General features: G+C 40.5%; 1 protein-coding gene across 4 annotated transcripts in view; it reads right to left on the reverse strand.

The window, feature by feature from the left end:
- Positions 1–245: 245 nt before the first annotated feature.
- Positions 246–22854, reverse strand: part of LOC143026518 (uncharacterized) — a 46990-nt gene continuing 24381 nt past the window's right edge. For 2 of the 4 annotated variants that reach the window (XM_076187056.1, XM_076187053.1), the window contains exons 4-12: positions 22217–22361; positions 16456–16616; positions 16074–16199; positions 15841–15942; positions 13793–13926; positions 13337–13486; positions 7690–7788; positions 6397–6609; positions 246–5659 (exon numbers count right to left, since the gene is read on the reverse strand). In XM_076187056.1, coding sequence (XP_076043171.1) covers positions 5483–5659; positions 6397–6609; positions 7690–7788; positions 13337–13486; positions 13793–13926; positions 15841–15942; positions 16074–16199; positions 16456–16616; positions 22217–22361 — 1307 coding nt within the window. In that variant the 3' untranslated portion in view covers positions 246–5482. The remainder of the gene's footprint in view (positions 5660–6396; positions 6610–7689; positions 7789–13336; positions 13487–13792; positions 13927–15840; positions 15943–16073; positions 16200–16455; positions 16617–22216; positions 22362–22854) is intronic. The other 2 variants (XM_076187054.1, XM_076187055.1) reach the window with 2 other exon arrangements.

Genomic DNA, 22854 nt, shown 5'->3' on the forward strand with positions numbered 1-22854 from the left:
TAATACTTCCAATTTGCTGCTATCCGTCCTCTTCCATTGAACATCTTACTTTTACCCACATTCATCTTCAACTTCCTTCTTTCCCACACATTCCAAAACTCTATCACTAACTTCCTTAGTTCCTCCTCTGATCCTGTTACAAGTGCAGTGTCATCAGCAAATGCAAAGAACAACTGGGTGATCTCCCATTAAAATTATGATCTGCATTTTCAAGGGTCATTTTTCAGGATAAAGAAATAAGAACAGCATAAAATAAATTTATTTATCTTTGGCAAAACTACATATAGAAATATTACAAAGTTATTCATAGGGATATAATAATAGCAGTGCATTCCAATATTCTTCAGAAATATTCAAATCTTAATTTTCTACAAATACAAGTCATAAAATAGCTAACATTAGTTTTCTATTATTGTAACAAAGTGTTCCCATTTCTGTAGTAGTTTCAGAGGGATCAGTTTGTTAAGTGTAGTTGGGAAGGCTTTTGATTGAGAGGATTAGTAGAGGAACAGAGGGAGTAATTGGTGAGGAACGGTGTGGGTTTAGGACAGGTGGGGTTGTGTGGATCATATTTTAGTGGCAAGACAGATATGTGAGAAAGCTTTAGGAAAAGGTAATGATATTATTCTTGGGCCTTTATGGATTTCGAAAAGGCTTATGACAGGATAGACAGGAAGGCACTGTGAGAGGTATTACTGAAAGGAGATTGTATGAAGGAGTGATTGTGCTGACAGTATTGTACTGGGCAGAAACATGGATCATAGGAGAGTATGAGAGGAGGAGTTTGAATGTGTTTGAGGTGAAGTGCTTGAGAAGTATGATAGGGGTTACTAGACTGAATAGAGTGAGAAAAGAGGAGGTGAGGAGGAGAACAGGGGTGGAAAGGGAATAGGAAGATAAGGTTGATGGAAGAGTATTGGGATGGTTTGGACACATGGAAAGAATGAGTGAAGAAAGATTAGTTAAAGAGGTGTAGAAGGCAGAAGTGGAAGGAGTAAACATGAGGGGGCAACCAAGGATGAGATAGATGGATGGGATAAAAGAGGCTTTCGAAAAGAGGGGAATGTCTGTTGAAGAAAGATGGGAGAAGACAGAAGATAGGAGTGAATGGAGAGTGGTTGTGTATGGATGATGCTGTGATGCATGAAAAGGAGGGGTGGGAGATGGAGGTTGAGGGAGTATGTGTTAGACATAATTTGATGCAGCCTGAAGGGATTTCTTCCCATCTTCTCTTTTTCTGCATGAAGGGACAGAGAAGGAGGGGTTCCCGATTAAATGAAATCGCCTTGCTGTGGATGTGCTGTGTCTTGAGACACTGTTTCTGACCCAGGGCAATAGGCAAGATGCAGGGTTGACCTGCCATTCAGGAGGAACCAAGATGGGAGGGAGGGAGGGGGTTGAATGGGAGTGGAGTATGTGGGGATGGAATGGGCGGGAGTGTTTTTTATGCCTTTGTTTTTTTGCTACCTTCCTTGTACGGGGAAAAAGCCTTTGTTATAAGTATGTATAAATATACAATTACTAGAGGGTGAGAACTGTCTAAAACATTCCTATATACATCTGAAATGTCGGTTTTATTAGGACTTGTATTTTCTTCTATAAATGTTATCATAAAGGCTAACTGATACAATGAGTTGTAGCTGCATTATGTACGAGTATCTGTCAACATTCACTAACACATGAGACTGACCTCTTGGAGACAAATCATGATATTCAAGTTATTCTTTTGTTAACAGAACTGATACAACACTTTCATTTGCCTTAAATGAGGTGTGTATAAATGAAAGAAAATACAAGGATAAAGTTGAAAACAACATACACCATCCCTCACTCTCCATGAGGACTGAACCCCTATTGGTTGGCACTCCATTCCTGGACTGTGGTACACATTTGCTTAGAGATGCAAAGACGGGTCACCACGAGCATAGCTCCCTTCCAGTATATTATAACTAGGTAAATCCCAGACTTCTTTCCAATTCCCAGCAGTGATTGTCACCTGCTTAAACAGTCCAAGTATATATGGCTTCAGCTGCAGCTGCCTCTTGGAATAGGCTCCTCACCTTTTATTCAGTGAAAATGATAGCATAAGAATACGATTCTATTCTGGGGACGCTTAATGGATGTGCACTGAGAGCAATGCTACTTGGGAGATATGCTAGAAGTCATAGTTCAAGGGTACATAGCAGCAGGCACATTACTTGTAAGGGCATACTGTAGTACATTATATTTCCATGCTTCAAAAAGTTTGTGACATTAAACTGAAAATCTATTCTGTCAATTTTTTAACAAAAGCATATTATATAAATTAATCATATTTTTTCACAGAACAGTTATTACAAGATACAATATATCAACATCATGACCTTGTTTGTATTTCATAATCAAATCAGTGCTTAAACTTAGCTAAGGATTGTGCTTAGACTTTTTCTGCATATCACTTTAGTGTCTTGATTGGCAATGAGATCTGTGGATTCAGCATAAACTCAAGTAAAATTCTTGGAATTTTTATGAATACAGGCCTAAGATCTGAGCCCTGGAGAAGTGTGAAAACCATAAGCTATAGACATGAAGACAGGAACTGTATGTGGAAATAAGAATGCTAGTATCTGGGAGACAACCATAAATACCTGAATATCTTTGAAGTGTTCTGGAAGATTCTCACAGGAGGAAGCAGGGTATCATTCAGTACAACACGAGAATGAAATGTATGGACTAAAACCTGGATAGGCACACAAAACATTAACTACAAATATGTGTATATAAGAACAACTGGATAGGCACCAAAAACGTTAACTACAAAGATGTGTATATATGCATGCATATGTGAAGTGCCCACTCCAATATGACAACTTAATAAATCACAACCAGTCAAAACCTGTTTGTGCCAATTAAAAAGACATAAATGTAAAAACTGTGATTCTTTAAAAGAATAAACATAAGCTCATTTCTACAATTGGATATCTCATCTACAGCCTTTCTTCAATACATGTGAAACCACGAGTTACAAGTAAATATGTCTTACAAATATAAATATAAATATTTCCTGCAAACAAGATACAAATACACCCATCCCTCAACTGCACAGACCCCTATTTAACAGATTTTAGAGACAACAGACAAAATCCATTGACTTAGAATAAATTTCCGAGTCCCCCTGTACAACTGTGGTATATGAGAAACCCATCTTCACAATCTTGTTAAGTCTGATATTACATGCATATACCAGTATGTATGTAATATCGGATTTAGAATAAATTTTCAAGTCCCCCTATACAATCACGGTATAAGAGAAACCCATCTTCACAATCCTTATTAAGTCTAATTTTACACTACAGTAAATACATTAAATTTACTATATATATACATATATATATATATATATATATATATATATATACATATATATATACATCTATATATATACATATATATATATATATATATATATATATATACATATATATATACATATATATCAGAACTAATATTTCCCCCATTTGTCTAATCAAGGGATGGGTGTGCAATAAATATTATCACTAAAAAGATCAAATAACCAGCATTAAATTCAAGTGAGATAAGAAAATACAAATAAACCAGCATTACATGCAAGTTAAACAAGAATAAAATTTCAACCTCCATGAAAAAATCTAAACTATTCATTCAACTGTTAAAAAAAAGTTAATATGTCAGTAAAAAAATATAAAACTACCAAATATAATTGATAGTTTTGAAAGGAATGTGAATGTAGAGGTTTGGGAGGTCTAGATGACCTAGTGGATAGAATAACTGAGAAGTATGGTGTGGCTTGGAAGGAACGAAAGAAGCGAGAAAACAAAGCTGTACATTGAAAGAAAATTTTTAATTGTGAGGCATTTTTAGAAAGAAAGATCTACATAATTATGCTTGGATGATGGAAGTTAGTGGAAGGGTGGTTGAGACAGTATTATGTAGCAGTGCCAATAGGTTAATGGACATGAAATGTGGAAATTGGTATGTTATAACACATTTGTAAAAGTTCACTATAAACCCACTATCGGAGAAATAATAACGGAAAATACAGGGAAACTGTATATTTTGACTACTATCTGTAGTCCTCTTCTGCTGAAGAGGACTACAGATAGTAGTCGAAATATACAGTTTCCCTGTATTTTCCGTTATTATTTCTCCGATAGTGGGTTTCTAGTGAACATGAAATGTGTTAAAGGGAAAGCAGTGGAATATCTGATCATCTGGTGTTGGGGATATTGTGAGTAGATGTATGGTGATTACGGAGCTGCATCAAGGTTGTGTAATGTCACTGTGGCTGTTTAACATGTAAATGGATACAGTGGTCAATCAATCAACCTACTGCCTCAGGCTTCTCCTGCAAGAGAATAAATTTCTAAGTCCCCCTATACAATCACGGTATATGAGAAACCCATCTTCACAATCCTTGTTAAGTCTAATTTTACAGGTAAACAGGAACTACCACTGGATTGACTTTTAGTCACTTAAGGAAAAGATATTGTGTTCTTGACTGGGGAAGTGTAGGCAAAGGTGTTTAGTCCTCTACGTGGTGGCAGAATCAGAGGCACTTTGCTTCTGTGACCAGGCTTATTCTGAGTAGGTATTGTTTTAAAGGTGGATGGCAATTTGAATACAATCATAGTGTAGTTCCTGCTTTTATGAGAAGGATTTCTCTGTATTGTTGATGCCGGGAATAATTTGGTAAAGAGTATGGTGGTTGGTTTAGGAGTGCTTGTTTTGAGATCTGAGTATTCATGAACTGTTACCATGTTCATACGAATGTCACAGAAATAACTAAATGGAATGGAGTGAGGGAACTAGGGTTCTCTGTGTTTTTTCCCTAAGACAAGGAATTAGATTTAAAAAATAAACTTTCTGTACACAGAATTCCTATATAAAAAATAAGGATTTACTACATATCACGTATATTATCAAGCTATAGCAATGTAAATATTTTCTACACTTCAGAAGAATTAGCAACCCTTCCAACCTGATGATGCCCTTTATAAATTTCATTCTGGCAAAAATTAGCCTGACATTTTTTTTTTTTCCAGGTAAGGGCCTAATTTGAAAGAAAGCAAGTCTTGGTTCATTACGACTCTATTTTTCCCCAAGTCTGTCTCTCAGCTTCATCTTTACACAATAATCTATCATCAATGAGGACACAAGTTTACAAGCATGTCAACAAGTTGAAAGGGTTTATAATATTATCTATACTACATGCATAAATAAAAAAATAAATAAAAAATCCAGTTTGCAAATTCTAAATCATAATTCTTTTCTATCAAATCTAAAAAATATTCTGAATTTGCATTATCCAATTCACATACCCTACCTCAACCAAATCACAGCAATTTGAGCCAACATATATAATAAAGCAACTTCAGATTAAGACCAAATTTCGTGTTGTTTTACAATTGACTGGGGACAAGCAACAGATATGCCCTCCAAAGTTTGATTAAATATTTTATATATACTATGAAACCCCGGCAATCTCTTGAAGTAAAATCTTTGAAGCGAAAGCAAGAAGAACACCAAAAGCTGCCGTAGAAATGGTAGAGTATGAGAGGGAAAACCCATACACTGTCATCTGAAGAGGCATATTCTGCAGTACATATAACATCTGCAGCCTTTCCTCTACAGGAACGATGAACTGAAAATAAAACATAAGAGCAATATATAATGTTTGAAAGAATGTAGTTCAAAATTATACAAATAATATATATTTGCCAGCAAAGTAATGCTTCTACTTTTTTTACTAATGCCTTTGGCTACACCCCATGTAAGGGGGAAAAAGCCTTTGATATATGTATGTATGTAGCAAACTAATAGCTAGGCATTGACGTACCCCATTCCCATTCACCCCTCCTCCCTCCCTTTTTTATCTTGGCTCCTCCTGGATGACAGGTTTTCCCTGCATTCTACCCAATGCCCTGGGTCAGAAGCACTGTCACAAGACACAGCACATCCATAGCAAGGCCACTTCATTAAATTGGCAACCCCCGCCCCCTCATGCAGAAAAAGAGAAGACAGGGAGAAATCCCTTCGGGCTGTGTCAAATTATTTTTTCATGCATACTCCCTCATCCCCCATCCCCCACCCACTCCCTTTCATGCATCACAGCATCATCCATTCTCCATTCACCCCTATCTTCTGTCTTCTCCCATCTTTCCTCAACAGACATTCCCCTCTTTCCCAATGCCCCTTTTACCCCATCCATCCATCTCATCCTATCCTAGGTCGCCCCCTCATGTTCACTCCTTCTAGCTCTGCCTTCCACACCTCAGCATACAATCTTGAAAATCCAATGACACAATATTCAATCTGGGGCAAGTACTATTACAAAGTTCCACAAATCCTATCAAAATGATATTCCTGTAATGAATTTACCTTCAAGAGTCTGAGTCCTTCTTGGTTGACTTCAGCATATGCAGATGATAGAAGGGGCAGCAGAAGGATGGGAAGAATAAAGTTCGACAAGTCTACCAGAGACGGATTGTGATTCATCCACATAACAAGGTTGATTGCAATCCAGATGATCACAAAAGATAACACAGACATCATCCATCTCTGCAGAGCTACCGAGGACAGCCGTAGTCTGGTCTGGAATGTTTTACACGCTTGTTAATTTAGGCTTCCTGTGGGGAAATGTTACTCTTCAGCATTCTTATTTTTCAGTCAATACACCATTTCTTGCAAAGTAAGAGAAAATTTCTCATCTCATGCATCCCTTTCCTTCATCAGCCTTAATCATAAGAAAACTGCACCAGGCAAGACCTGGGGCAAGAGAATGACTGAGTGCACCTGGCAACATTTTCTATACATCCCTGGTGCACACCTTTAGTGGATAAGATCATTCAATCAAACGACCTATAACCCTGAGAAAATTTGCTACAGCCCATGGGTCACTCAGCGAAGAAAGTCTGCAGAGGTGTCTAGAGTTGGTCCCTGCAGAGTAGTGTAAAATAACATACTCTATGTCTTCTACATGGTCATAACATCTTGGACATTTGATGTCAGCTACTACTAGGCCAATTCTGTGCTGGTTCTGTTTTAGTCTGGGTCATGGGCATGCCAATGTTACTCCTGCATGTCTTGAGGGGCATTACCACCTCTTAGTTATCTGGAGATGTCTTGTGAAGTAGTGAATTTGTTACTCATGTTAGCAATGTTCATTATCAAATCTGTTTTTAGATAGATGCTTTGTAGAGTACTTGGGGTTGGTTGTGTTGTTATGGCCAAGTAATATGCTGTTGTAGTTTTCTTGTTACATCTTGTGTGCTGTGTTCAGTGATGCAACGAGTGTGTGGGTTTGAGGACTAGCATTGTACTATATGCCAGTCATTCTCATAACCTGCTCTACTGGAATGAGACCTTCCCTTCACCTTTTTCATCCACAGCAATTTTATCTTCCTCTCAAGTTCATTCTATCTACTCCTGCTTTGCACAGTTGTTTTTGTTTGTCTTCTTGTATTTATTCTTTCCATATACTCATGCCACCTCAGAACTCTGATCTAATCTATCTCAGTTTTCTTTCCATCCTGGGTCTCTGCCCTTATCCACAAAGAGCTGAGATTTTTAAAAGGAAAATGAATGGGTAGAGGATGGGTGTATGCATTGGCTGGCTACCTCCCTTATGAGGGGGGTAGAAGCACTTCAGTATATAGATAGATAGTTACTTACCTGAATTTTCCAGTATTGAAAAAGAATTTCTGCATTGGAGAGTGAAGGACTTGCTTTTCCTTGAGATTTGTATGACAAAGTAGATGCCTCATCCCTGGCCTGCAAGAGTAAGACAATTTGAATACTATGTACGTACATACATATACCAAAGGCTTTTTCCCCCTTACAAGGGAGGTAGCCAAAAAACAAAGGCATAAAAACCACTCCCACCCAATCCATCCCCAACATACTCCACTCCCATCCACCTCCTTCCCCCTCTTATCTTGGCACTTCCTGGATGATGGGTCATCCTTGCATCTTGCCCACTGCCCTGGGTCATAAGCACTGTTGCAAGACATGGCAAATCTATAGCAAGGCTGCTTCATTAAATCAGCAACCCCCATTCTCTGTCCCCTCATGCAGAAAAGGAGAAAACGGGGAGAAATCCCTTCAGGCTACATCAATTTGTTTCTCACACATACTCCCTCACCCCCCCATCCCCTACCCACTCCACCTCATGTATCACAGCATCATCCATACACAACCATTCTCCATTCACTATCTTCTGTCCTCTCCCATCCTTCCTCAATAGACATTTTCCTCTTTCCCAATACTCCTTTTACCACATCCATCCATCTCATCCTAGGTCGCCCCCTGTTTACTCCTTCCACCTCTGCCTTCCATACCTCTTTTACTAGTCCTTCTTCACTCATTCTTTCCATGTGTCCAAACCATTCCAATATGCTTTCATCCACCCTATCTCCCAACTCCCTTTCCATCCCTGTTCTCCTTCTCACCTCCTCATTTCTTAATCTATCCAGCCTAGTAACACCTATCATACTTCTCAGGCACCTCATCTCAAACACATTTAAACTCCTCCTATCTTCCTTTCTGATGTTACATGTTTCTGCCCTGTACAGTGCTGTGAGCACAATCACTCCTTCATACAATCTCCTCTTAGCATCCATTCCCAAATGTCTATTTCTAATTACACTTTTTAATCCTTCAAGGGATTTACTTGCTTCTCTCAATCTACATTCTACCTCCACCTCCACTCCTCCCTTTCCTGCCACATTTGCACCCAAGTATCTAAAACTATCCACTTCTTCCAGTCTCCCTTAATACTCACTTCCAGTCTGCTGCCACTTTCTCCCCTTGTACATCTCATCACCTTACTTTTACCCACATTTTTATCTTCAACTTCCTTCTTTTGCACACCATCCCAAATTCTGTCACTAACTTCCTCAATCCCTCCTCTGATCCTGCTACAAGTGCAGTGTCATCAGCAAAGACTGGCTTATCTCCCACTTTTCTCCAACCTTGACCCACTACCCTTGCATTTACCTCTTGCACCACCCCATCCATGTATAAATTGCACAGCCAGGCCAACATAACACATCCCTAACAAAGTCCTACCTTTACCTCAAACCACTCACTCTCTCCATTTCTAATCCTAGCACAAGCTCTAATACTCTTGTAAAAACTCTTAACTGTTCTTAAAAGCTTTTCTCCTATCCCATATATCTACAACACCCCCCTGTCACAAGCCTTTTCCAGATCCATAAAAGCCCCAAAAAACATACTAACCTTTTCCTAAAGCTTTCTCAAATATCTGTCTTACCACAAAAATCTGATCTATGTAACCCCTACCTGTCCTAAACCCACACTGTTCCTCACCAATTACTCTCTCTGTTCCTCTCCTAATCCTTGCAATCAAGACCCTTCCATAAGCCTTCCCAACTACACTTAACAAGTTAATCCCTCTGAAACTACTACACTCACAAAGGATTACAAAGGAGGAGCATGCCGACAGGAGACCTTTTGGTCCATAACTAAGTCAGATGCAGAAAAAATTATAATAATGATAAATAAATAAAAGAAAAAGAAAAATTATAATAACATAAATAATAATAATCCTATTCCCATCATTACAGTGAAGCATGCTACAAGATTTCATTCTGAGGAATGCAAAAATGTTTTATTCAGCAGAGGGAACACACCAGAAACTAGTCTTGCTCAAGACCCCATTTTACCCCAAAACTGCCCACTCCCTCAACCACTGATCTTAATGAAGTCATCTAGCATTAACCACAACAGAATCTGCTGAAGGCATTAAATGGGCATCGCTATCAAGTGTTAATCATCAGAGATGGTCCTTGCATTAGGCTAATGAGATCTTTTGCAAACTGTCTTTTTTTTTATTTGGTATGCAGTAGTGCAAGAACTTGATAACACCTTTAAATACACGCTCATCCCCTTTTCCTCTGTAAAGTGGAATTATACAGGCACTCCTCCAGTCCTCTGGCACTCTACCCTCTCTTAAACAAACATTAAATAACATTACCAGCCAGTCCACCATCACTGTATCTCCTTTTTTCAGACATTCTGCATGACATCCATCCAACCCAGGTGCTTTACCTGCTCTCATCATTTTAACAACTGCCTTCACTTCATCTTTCCTTATTTTTCCTCCATTTTCCTCACTCATTACAGTCATTTTCTTAGCGCTTCCCACTGCAACTACCTTTCCTTCCCTATCTTCCTTCACATTTAACAACTCCCTAAAATACTCTGCCCATCTTCCTCTTACTGCCCTCTCTTGCATTATTATCTCTCCATCTGCACCTTGTGCCTTTTCTTCTTTACTTGATTCACCTCCTCTTCCTCTCATAATTTCTTTCCAAAACATCTTTTTATTACTTTCAAAATTTTCAGTCATACTCTTACTCCATTTCACATCTGCTCTCCTCTTTGCCTCCTTTATCTTATGCTTTACTTCTTTTCTCTTTGTATCTCTCATATGATTCTCTCATCCTATTTTGTGACCAATCTGTGAAACCTCACTTCTCTCCTACAACCTTCTTTGCTTCCTCATCCCACCACTCACTACCCTCCTTTCTATTTCCTCCCATCCTCCTTGTTCCACACACCATCTTTGCACACCTTGTAACTCCCTCCTTGAACCATCCCCATTCCTCCTCCACTCCTAGTTCTACTCTATCCTTTACTTCCCCCTACTCCTCTCTCAGCTTCTTGTACTCCTCTTTTTCTTTCTCATTTAAGCAGTTCACTCTAAGCACCTCCCTATCTTCTGTCCTTTTCCTCTTTCTCCATCTATCCTCCACTCTCAACTTACCTTCCACCAAAAAATAATCTGATATCCCCCCACTCTCTCCTCTTAGAACATGTACATCCTTAACTCTTCCTTCTATACTCCTGGTTACCACTATATAGTCCATTAATGCTCTATCTACCACCCTTCCATCCACCACCCTCTCCCATGAATACTTATGCTTGACTTTCTTCCTAAACACTGTGTTAGCTATCATCAACTCTCTAGACACATCTCCACCATCAACTCTATTATGATTTTTTCCTGGAACTCCACACTTCCCAACCACTCCATCTATTGGTTCATTTCCTACCCTAGCATGAATCTCCCAATATCACTACACTGACATTTCTCCCTAATCCCTCTATGCACACATTTAAATCCATCTAAAAAGCCTCCCTTTCCTCTACACTCTTCTCACTTACAAAAACCCACATCTCCTTTCCCAGTTTCACCTTCATCCACATTATACTTGAATAAATCTCCTTCCATTCCACTACACGCTTACCTATCTCTTCACTTACTGGTATAGCCACCCCTACTTTCCCTTGTCCTCCCTTCACTCCTGAGAACCTCCCAACTACACTTCCAAACTCACACTCGCCCCTCCCTTTCAACTTAGTTTCACTCAATGCAAACACATCCATCTTTTTTCTCACACACATACTGCCTATCTCTTCCCTTTTACTCTCACCTGTACACATCCATGCACATTAAAATACCCAAACCTTAGGGTACTGGTTGGAAAACTCCTATACCCCCTTATGCCTTTACTTTTTTTTTTAGGAATTTCCCCTTTGGGGCAACAGGGAGAAGGATGTCTAGTCCTATCCCCGTCCCTTTTTCTGTCGCCTCGTATGACTCAAGTGGAAAGACTTGGTGGCAGTATTTTTCCCCACACCACAGGGTTAATTTGAATAAAATTACTAAAATAAATTATCAGCTAAATAGTACACATATCACTGAAAAAAACATTTGGACATTTTTAAATATAAGAGTAAAGGAGCTGGGTCTTGATGTTCACAAATTTAGAACTTACATATATTCCCATATTGGGTTTTTGACTGCATGGTAACATCAAGTCAGTACTCTCAGAACTACTTCAGAAGGCAGCCCTATAGACCACAATCACACATCATTAGTTTATGTATGTACCAATGGCTTTTTCCCCTTATAGGAGGCACATTTCACTTCCACTCCTTCCACTTCCATCCACCACCCTTTCTTCCCAGTCATCTTAGCTCCTCATGGATGATAGGTCATCCCTATATCCTGCCCATTGACATGGGTCTGAAGCAATGGGCTGGATAAAGGGATGACCTGTCATCCATTTGTTTACATTAGAGTAAAATTTCAATTGGAACTAATGCCAGGTACTTGTTGGTGGTGGTTCTTTAAGAGAGACAGCGCAGATCTTCCCGTTGTCAAACCCTGACTAACTTTGCACTTCATCAGCTGAAGCCCTGAGGGGATAAGTCTCTGGACTGGGGTCAAGATCTCTCTGTATCAGCTACACTTTTTACATCTTTTCACACATAGTGAGCTGGTAATTCGTCATGGAATGATGAGAGGCTTTTACACTACTACCATCCCTCCTTTATGCTGTCCCCCTTGAACCTATTCTTTAACATTTTTATTGGGATGGTTTGGACACATGGAAAGAATGAGTGAAGAAACATTAGTAAAAGATGTGTGGAAGGCAGAGGTGGATGGAGTGAACATAAGGAGATGACCGAGGGTGAGATGGATGGATGGGGTGAAGGGGGCGTTGAGCATGAGGGGAATGTCTATTGAGCAAGGGAGAGGGCAGGAGATAGGGATGTGTGGAGAGTGGCTGTGTATAGATGATACTATTATGCAAGGGAGGGGTAGTGTGCTTATGTGTGAATGATATTTTGATGCAGGATGAAGGGATTTCTACCTGTCTTCATGTTTTTCACATGAGGGAAGAGAGAGATGGGGGCTGCTGATTAAGTGAAGCAGCCTTGCTGTGAATGTACCATGTCTTGCTACATTGGTTCTGACCCAGGGCAGTGGGCGGGATACAGGGATGTACTGTCATCCATGACGAGTGGGATGGAGGTGGGGGATGGGTGGGAGTGGATGCATGCCTATGACTTGGTGTTTTCACTTATAAAGGGGGAAAAAGCTTTTGGTATATAGATATAATGACTTGACCTCTTCATTCTCTAATCCCCTTTGATGGTTTCAGCCACAGTGAAGTACTTTTTGGTTGTGGGTGATGTGTTGCATCTTGGGCAGATAACTGTCCAGGATGCAACACTTCACCACATACTATACATTATGAAAGACTGCATTGTACATAATCATGCATGCTAACAACACAATATACACTCTATAAAGGATTTGTGGGAAAACCTTGTTCCAGCCGTGGCATTCCTCAGGGAGGCAGGATTGCTTGGCTAGACAGTCTAGGGAACAACAACCTTGTCATAGCTCCTCACTTCTGTGCAATGACAACATTTTGTGAAAAGTGTAAACATATCTCTGAAACTCAAATGGAATATAAAAAGAAAAACACTGTTTTAACTATACCATATCTATAACATCCACTCCTTGGGCAGAGTTAACTCCAGAGAGCTGCCCAGCAGAGCTCAATCCGCTACTACAACTTGAGTTCCTCTTGGACCTTTCTGCTTGTGGTCTCGCTTCACTATGCACAGGAAGTCTACTGTCAGAGGTCTGCTAAAAAGAAATCTTTGAATCAGAGTTGACACGCTGATGTTAGAATTACCATCTATATCACAAATTGGATTATATCCAAAAAAAAATATTGAAGGAAAAAATCATTACCAGAGTACATCAAACTTAACCTCTTTCCTTTAATGATATACTCAACTATTCTATTCCGGTTAATGCCAATTAATTTTATTCATATTGAGGGGAAGTCCCCATGTTGCTAGTTCCTAAATTTATTGATAACTGCATAAAACTTATGTAGCCAGTACCCCATGAGGGGAGTGTGAACTGAACGAATCCAATGAACCATACGTGTGTGTAATCATGTGCTCCTATGTCAGACGTAGATGGTAAATCACTTTCTCTTCTCCTTTCACTGTTGTCCCCCTCACTTGTGCTTCCTTCCTGAAGTTCTTCTAAATAATCTTCATCTACCCATGTATACTCTGTGGGCACAAGCAACATGTAAATAAATAAAGGAAAAAATTTACATAAAATAATAATAATGTATCAACATCATACAGTACTCATCAAAAGTATGTGGCACCTACCCCTTGCAGCTGCACATTGATGATTGAAATAGGAAGGCATTTTCTGAGGTGAAATCATGTAAATAGAATGTATCTGGCAACCCCTGCTGTCATGCTGGGCCAACAGAGTGGAATGTGAGGGAGAACCCAGCCAGTTACTCCCACACTGCCATAGGAAGAGCATACACAGGCAACCCCTCTCTTTGGGACCTTGCATTTTATCATACTGGTTTTCTTCATTTCTTTAGGGTCTGTATAATTACCATGGCTCCTACAAAGGAATTATCTAAAAAAAATAATTGCCTAGGTCACTGGACTAAAGAATGCAGGACATGGAACTAAAGAAATCAGTGAAATGTTGAAGATTGCTAAGTCCAAAGTCAAGAGAAACATGGTGCAATTTCAGGAGGGAGGAAGGTTGGAGATACCGTCCCAGTAACCTGGTGCACAGGGTACTAAGAAGACTTCTCCTTCAGAGATTTTGATTTTGTTAGTGGATTTGACTCTAAAGAACACTTTATGATGTTCAAAACCTTGGAGAAATCTTCTCTGGATGCCCTATTCTTGGTTATTGGGATGGTATCTCCAGCCCTCCTCCCTCCCAAAATCGCACCATGTATCTCTTGACTTTGGACTTGACCACCTTCAACTTTTCATTCATTCCTTTAGTTCCATGACCTGCCTTTTTTAGTCCAATGACTTGGGCAATTGTTTCTTTAGTTAATTCCTTTGTAGGAGCTGTGGTAATGATACAGACCCTAGAAAGAAAGAAAATAAAATAAAATAAAATAAAAGAAAAGAAAAGAAGAGAGAGAGAGAGAGAGAGAGAGAGAGAGAGAGAGAGAGAGAGAGAGAGAGAGAGAGAGAGAGAGAGAGAGAGAGAGAGAGAGAGAGAGAGAGAGAGAGAGAGAGAGAGAGAGAGAGAGAGAGAGAGAGAGAGGGGGTTGGGGGGGGAGCAAGGTCTCAAAGAGAGGGATTACCTGTAAATACTCTTCCTACTGAAGTGTGGGAGCAATTGGTTGGGTTCTCCCTCACATTCCACTCTGTTGGCCCAGCATGACAGCAGGGGTTGCCAGACACATTCTATCTACATAATCTTACTCTTTTAATTGCTTCCCTTACTCTATTATTTACTTCCACCCCCACCCCCCACTCCTCTCTTCCCTGCTACATGTGACCCCACCTATCTATACCAAAAGGCCTCTTCCCCCTTATAATATAGAAGGTAGCCAGCTAAGGCATGCACTCACCCTTCACCTGTCCCACACCCATTTGTTTTCCTTTCTATCATCTTAGCTCCTTGTGGATGAAGGACCATCCCTGCACCCTGGCAGCTGCCTGGATCGGAAGCAATGAAGCTATTCCCACCTCTTCCTTTACGTGATGACCTTCTAAATGCTTAAACCTTTTCACTTCCTCTAGCCTCTCTCCTTTAAGACTTGCTTCCAACTTATTGCCACCCTCTTTCCTCGTACATCTCATCACCTTACTTTTGCCTACATTTACTTTCAACTTTCTACTCTTGTATATCCTCCAAACTCCACCATTAGCTGCTTTATATCCTTGGTTGACCCTTGCATTTACCTTTCATACCACCCGACGATGATGATGATGATGATGATGATGATGATGATGATGATGATGATGATGATGATGATGATGATGATGATGATGATGATGATGATGATGATGATGATGATGATGATGATGATGATGATGATGATGATGATGATGATGATGATGATGATGATGATGATGATGATGATGATGATGATGATGATGATGATGATGATGATGATGATGATGATGATGAAGAAAATATAATCATACCTTCTAAAACTTCCATTTCCATGTGTCTTTGGGATCTTCCACAATATCTTGCTTCATACACACGAGAATCCATTTCTAACCGCTGCATGAATTTACGAATACCTTGAAAAATAAGTAATGAAATGACAATACCACTTCAAAACCCTCCCAGGGAGATAATTTTCCAAATAAGAATTGTAAAATAAAAATACATCAAAAAAACAAAAACTGAAGAAATAAAAACCAAACTTTACCAATAGTATGCGTTCTGCAAACTGAAATAACAACAAAGGCAACGAGGTAATTCCATATAAAAGCGAACACAGAATAAACAACCCTGGTCATGAAGTGTATTTTGCAAACTATGATCTCCACAGAAACTGCAAGGAAAAAATTTTTGGATAATGAATTACTCAGAAAAAAATAAACAAAAAATAATTACTTTCCATGGTGTATATCAAATGATAATTCACTTCGACATATTAAAAGCATAGACAGACAGATTATTGGAATATTATTGTATATACATGAAAGACCATAATCAAATAAGTATACAAGAATATGTAATTCACTTGTTACCTGAACATATGCCTTATATCACTGCTATAGCTTTGAATATACACATTAACAACAAACCTGTTTCACAGCTCTCATCCTTCCAAAATGTAAACGCTGTTATATTATTGATTACGACGAAGGCAAGCATGATAACAAATAGGATGACGGCAGCATTCATCTTCAGTATGGTTTTGGAATGTAAGCGCAACATGTTGACAAACTTCTGATGGCTGAACAATCTGTTAATGAAAAATACAACTGCACATACATTCGTAACAGTACCTATATCAATACGTACATTCATTTGTCAAATAGGGAAGACAGTGTAAAAGATATGGGTCAATTGAGTGAGACTGTAAATGGATAAAAGGATGATGCAATGGGATATTCTAATCTCCATAAATTATTTGCATGGATGAAGAGAAGGGTTTTGCTACATGATGAAATAATAGGAGTAAACTAGCTCTGAATATCATGTCTGGCTGTAAAAGTTTTATGCCTTGTTGCACTGCCCTCATTCAAGAGGTACTGAGGTAGGAGAGGCATAAAATGGGTTTCAATGTGTATGAAGAACTCCACAAAGAGCTAAGATAAAAGGGAAAACAAATGGGTGTTGGATGGATGTGGGATGGGAGAAGGACAAGTGCATATTCTGGTTGGCTACTTCCCTTAGGCTATCTAGATTACTGTTGTTGTTATTATCATCATAACTGGGAGTGGAATGGGTGGGCGTGGGTGTGTACCAGTGATTTGGCTTTCTCCCTTATAAGGGGGAAGAAACCTTTGGTATATAGATTATCATTAGTACCATTATTATCTTTACTTTTTGACCCAGGTGCAGTGGACAGGATACAGGGATGACCTGTCATCCAGGAGGTGCCATGATAAGAGGGAGGGAGGAGGGTGGAGGGGAGTGGAATATATAGGAAATGGATTGGGTGGGAGTGGTTTCTATGTCTTTTTTTTTTTACTACCCCCCGTGTAAGGGGGAAAAAGCCTTTGGTATATATATATGTATGTACCATTATTATCATCATTATTATGTGAGGTAAAAGTAGTTTTGAAAATTATGAGAGCAGGTAACCTGAGATAGATGGGTGTCATGAGGAGTGTCTGAAGAAGGAAGGTACAGTAATAGTGGACTGATTAGTGAGGTTGTTTAACCACTTTGGTATGAAGATGCCTATGTAGGCATCATGAGGCGCGAGTGGGTACACGAGGATACCAGCATCATCTTGATTATGTATATTTATTTTTTGTAGTTTTTATTTTCTTTTTTAGGAATGTCCCCTTTTGGGGCTACAGGTAGTAGGACTCCTAATCCCCTCCTCCATCCCTTTTTGGTCGCCTTTTACGACTCAAGTGGAAATACTTGGTGGCAGTATTCTTTTGCCTCCACCACAGGGTAGGAGGGTGGAGGGCAGTGGAATATATGGGAAATGAAATGGGTGGGAGTGATTTCTATGCTTTTTCTTTTTGGCTACCCCCCGTGTAAGGGGGAAAAAGCCTTTGGTATATGTATGTATGTATTTTTGTAGTTGTACTTGAGTTACCCCTAGATTCTGTGAACTGGTTTGATCATGTTTTCTTTGTTTATTATTACTCAGAGTAAAAGAGAACAAGTAATATTGCAGTAACTTTATATTTTATAATGAGAATAGTGTGATGAATCGTACATATTGCAGCTGATACTGAGTGCGAGAATTTGACTCATACTGAAGTGGTTAAGGGAAGGTAGTGCTGGAGGGCTGGAGAAATGCCTTTTAGTTCTGTTTTACAAGGGAAATGGGGTCAGATGTGAGTGCAGTAGTTTCACAGGGATCAGTCTGTTGAGTGTTGTTGTTGTTGTCGTTCCCTAAACTGTCTGTCCGAGCAGTCCCGTCTCCCCAAGGAATGCCACAGCCGAAAATGGGTTTTCCCACAAATCCTTTACCGGCTCTTTTGAGTGTTGTTGGGAAGGCTTATGGGAAGGTTTTAGCTTAGAAGACTAGGAGAGGAACAGAGGGAGTAATTGGTGATGAACATGTGGGTTTAGGAAAGCTGGGGTTGTGTGGATGAGATTTTTGTGGTAAGACAATATGTGAGAAAGCTTTAGCAAAAGGTAGGGATGTTTTTTGGGTCTTTAAGGATTTAGAAAAGGCTTATGACAGGGTAGACAGGAAGGTATGATGGGAGGTTTAACAGATATATGGGATTCAGGGAAAGCTGTTAAGGGCAGTCAAGTATAGCAGAGCCTGTGTTAGAACTGGAAATGGAAAGAGTGAGTGGTTTAAGGTAAAGATAGGGCTGTGTCAGGGATGTGTCATTTTGCCATGGCTGTTCAATGTGTATACAGATAGGATGGCATGGGAGGTAAATGTGGGCAGGGGACTGGAGATAGTTAACCTCTTCACTCCAGGGCACATTGCACGTCTGGCAGCATTAGCTGCCCGACGTGCGATGTTGCGTCATAATAATTGCATTATAAAAAATAAAGTCAGTGCTCAATCGTTCGTTCTCTTTCACCTGTGTATTTTGATAACCATAGAAAATATTATGAAGCCAGTTTAGAGAGAATGGAGGTTACATAGGTATGACTACAATAAATATAATCAAGATGCCGACGTCGGCATCATCGAGTACCCACTTGCTCCTCATGCTGCCTATGTAGGCGTCACCGTATGGAAGTGGTTAAAGAAAATGGAGAACAGTGGGAGGTGAGCCAGTTGTTGTTTGCTGATGACACTGTGCTTGTGGCAAGTACAGAGGGGGCTTAACCACTTCACTACGGGACTTAAAGCTCGCGGGCAGCAGCCAATGCCAGCCATACGACGTGTCGTAATAATACTCGCATCGTAAAATATAGTCACCGCTTATATCGATCGTTCTCTCTTTCACCCGTGAATTTTGAAAACCACAGAGAATGGGATTAAGAGCAGATTAGGGAGAATGTAAAAACACAGGGGCGACTACAATAAATATAATCAAGACGCCGATATGGCAGCGTCGCGAATCCACTTGCTCCTCATGACGCCTACGTGTGTGGCACCGTATGGAAGGGGTTAAGGGAGTTAGTGACAGTTTGGAAAGTTATACAACAGGAAAAAGTTGCAGGTAAATGTAGGTAAAAGTAAGGCGATAAGATGTACAAGGGGAGAGGATGGTGGCATGCTGGAAGCAAGTACTAAAGGAGAGAGGCTGGAGGAAGTGGATAGCTTTAGGTATTGGGTTGCATGTGGCAGGAAAGGGAGGAGTAGAGGTGGAGGTAAATTGTAGGCTGAGAGAAGTCTTGGGGGATTGAAAAGGGTCATACAGAGCTGCCTAGTGTAGGCCTTATGGTCTCTAGCAGTCTCCTTCATTCTTATGTTCTTATAAGAAATAGATATTTGGAAATGGATGCAAAGAAAAATGAATGGGTGATTGTGCTGATGACACTGTATGGGGCATACTCGTACTTGGAATTTAAGAGAGGTAGAGAGGAAGAGTTTAAATGTGTTTGAGATGTCTGAGAAGTATGGTAGGGGTTACAAGGTTGGATAGAATGAGAAACAAGGATGTGAGGGGAGCAGGGGTGGAAAAGATGGTAGATAGGGCTAATGAAAGAGTAGTGGGATGGTTTGGACACATGGAAAGAATGAGTGAAGAAAGATTAGGAAAAGAAGTGTGGAAGGCAGAGGTGGATGGAGTGAATTTGAGGGGACGACCAAGGATGAGATGGATAGACAGGGTGAAAGGGGTGTTAAGCAAAAGGGGAATGTCTGTTGAGCAAGGAAGAGAGAAGGCAGGGGACAGGGGTGAGTAAAGGATGGCTGTGTATAGATGATACTGTGACGTATGGAAGGGAGGGGGCAGGGGATGGGTGGGTAGGGAGTGGTTATGTGCAAGTAATATTTTGATGCAGCCTGAAGGGATTTCTCCCCTTTTCTCTTTTTCTGCATGAGGGGACAGGGGGGGGGGGTTTCCCCCCAATTAAATGAAGTGACCTTGCTATAAATGTACTGTCTTGCTACATTGCTTCTGACCCAGGGCAGTGGGCAGGATACAGGGATGACCCATCATCCACAAGGAGCTAAGATGAGAAAGGGGAAAGGGTGGTGGATGGTAGTAGAAAGAGTGGGAGTGGGTATGTAACTTTTGATTTGGTTACCTACATGGTAAGGGGGAAAAGCCCTTGGTATGTAGATGTAAATACATACATAAATATACCAAAGGCTTTTCCCCCCTTACAAGGGAAGTAGCCAAAAACAATGGCATAAAATCCACTCCCACCCATTTCATCCCCAACATACTCCACTCCCGTCCATCCCCTTTCCCTCCCTCTTATCTTGGCACCTCCTGGATGATGGGTCATCCCTGCATCTCGCCCAATACCCTGGGTCCAATGTAAATAGAAACCATTATTACGTGTATGTACAAATTGGAAATGGAGAGAGTGAGTGGTTTGAAGTAAAGGTGGGACTTCGTCAAGGATGCGTTATGTCGCCCTGGCTGTTCAACTTATACATGGATGGGGTGGTGCGAGAGGTGAATGCTAGGGTAGTGAGTCAGGGATTGGAGATGGTTAAAGAAAATGGAGAAAAGTGGGAGGTGAGCCAGCTGTTGTTTGCGGACGACACTGCGCTTGTGGCAGGGTCAGAGGAGGGATTGAGGAAGCTGGTGGCAGAGTTTGGGAGAGTATGTGATAGAAGAAAGCTAAAGATAAATGTGGGTAAAAGTAAGGTGATGAGATGTACAAGGGGTGAAAGTGGCAGTAGACTGGAAGTGAACATTAAGGGAGAGCGACTGGAGGAAGTGGATAGTTTTAGATACTTGGGTGCAAGTGTAGCAGGAAAAGGTGGAGTGAAGGTGGAGGTAGAATGTAGATTGAGAGAAGCGAGTAAATGCCTTGGTGGTTTAAAGAGTGTAATGAGAAATAGACATTTAGGAATGGATGCGAAGAGGAGACTGTATGAAGGAGTGATTGTGCCAACAGCACTGTATGGGGCAGAAACGTGGAACATAAGAGAAGAAGAGAGAAGGAGTTTGAATGTGTTTGAGATGAGGTGTCTGAGAAGTATGGTGGGGGTTACTAGGCTAGATAGAGTGAGAAATGAGGAGGTGAGGAGGAGAACAGGGTGAAAAAGGATTTGGGAGATAGGGTTGATGAAAGAATATTAGGATGGTTTGGACACATGGAAAGAATGAGTGAAGAAAGACTAGTAAAAGAGGTATGGAAGGCAGATGTGGAGGGAGTGAACATGAGGGGACGTCCTAGGATGAGGTGGATGGATGGGGTGAAGGGGCTTTGGGGAAGAGGGGAATGTCTGTTGAGGAAGGAAGGGAGAGGACGGAAGACAGAGGTGAGTGGAGAATGGTTGTATATGGATGATGTTGTGACTGCATGAGGAGGAATGGGCGGGGGGGTGGGGGGTGGGGTAGTATGTGTGAGTAAATTTTGACGCAGCCCGAAGGGATTTCTCCCCGTCCTCTCCTTATATGCAAAGGGGGACGGAGAGGGGGGGTCGCCGATTAAATGAAGCGGCCTTGCTGTGGATGTACTGTGTCTTGCGACACTGCTTCTGACCCAGGGCGGTGGGCAGGGTTCAGGGATGACCCGTCATCCAGGAGGTGCTCAGATGAGAGGAAGGGTGGGAGGGGTGTGGAGTGTATTTAGGGATGAAATGGGTGGGAATGTTTTTATGCCTTTCCCTTTGTGGCTACCTCCCTTGGAAGGGGGAAAAAGCCTTGGTATATGTATGTATGTATGTATGTACAAATTGTGTCTTCAATTTAGGCATCCCCCTTAAAAGGCTTCTGGTATGTACACACACATGAAAACTTCAAATATGAATCGCACAATGGAACAAAATGTATGAAATACCTGTATGCAAGCTTGTTGGCATAGAGTCCCAGCGCACCCCACAACACTGTGATCAAGACTCCAACTGTTCCATCAATTACTGTAGTCTTGGTATAGTCTGATGCAATGTCATATGCAGCAAACCAACAATTACTCATGCAAAAACCTGGTTTAAAGAAAACAATAATAATAAAGTAAATATAAACCTTAGTATTGGTAACAAAAATACTGCAAAGTTTTAGATTTCAAGTTTTGGATACAAAAGTTTTACTGATAAAAAAACATCTAAGTTCAAACTCCTTGACAGATATTTACTTTTCTGAGTCCAATTGAATATTATACATATATATATATATATATACATATACATATATATATATATACATATATGAGCACATACATATACCAAGGGCTTGTTCTCCCTTACAAGGCAGGTAGCCAAAGTCAAAGGCATAAATCCACTCCCACCCATTTCATCCCCACATACTCCATTCCCATTCACTACACCTTCCTCCTTCTTTTCTTGGCTCCTCCTGGATGACAGGTCATCCCTGCATCTTGCCCATTGCTCTGGGTCACAAGCAATGTAGCAAGACACATACCAAGGCTGCTTCATTTAATTAGCAACCCCCCTCCCCTCTGTCCCCTCATGCAGAGAG

Source organism: Oratosquilla oratoria, chromosome 6 (genome assembly GCF_046742065.1).
Source record: "Oratosquilla oratoria isolate Oo_2021 chromosome 6, ASM4674206v1, whole genome shotgun sequence".
NCBI classification, from domain to species: Eukaryota; Metazoa; Arthropoda; class Malacostraca; order Stomatopoda; family Squillidae; genus Oratosquilla; species Oratosquilla oratoria.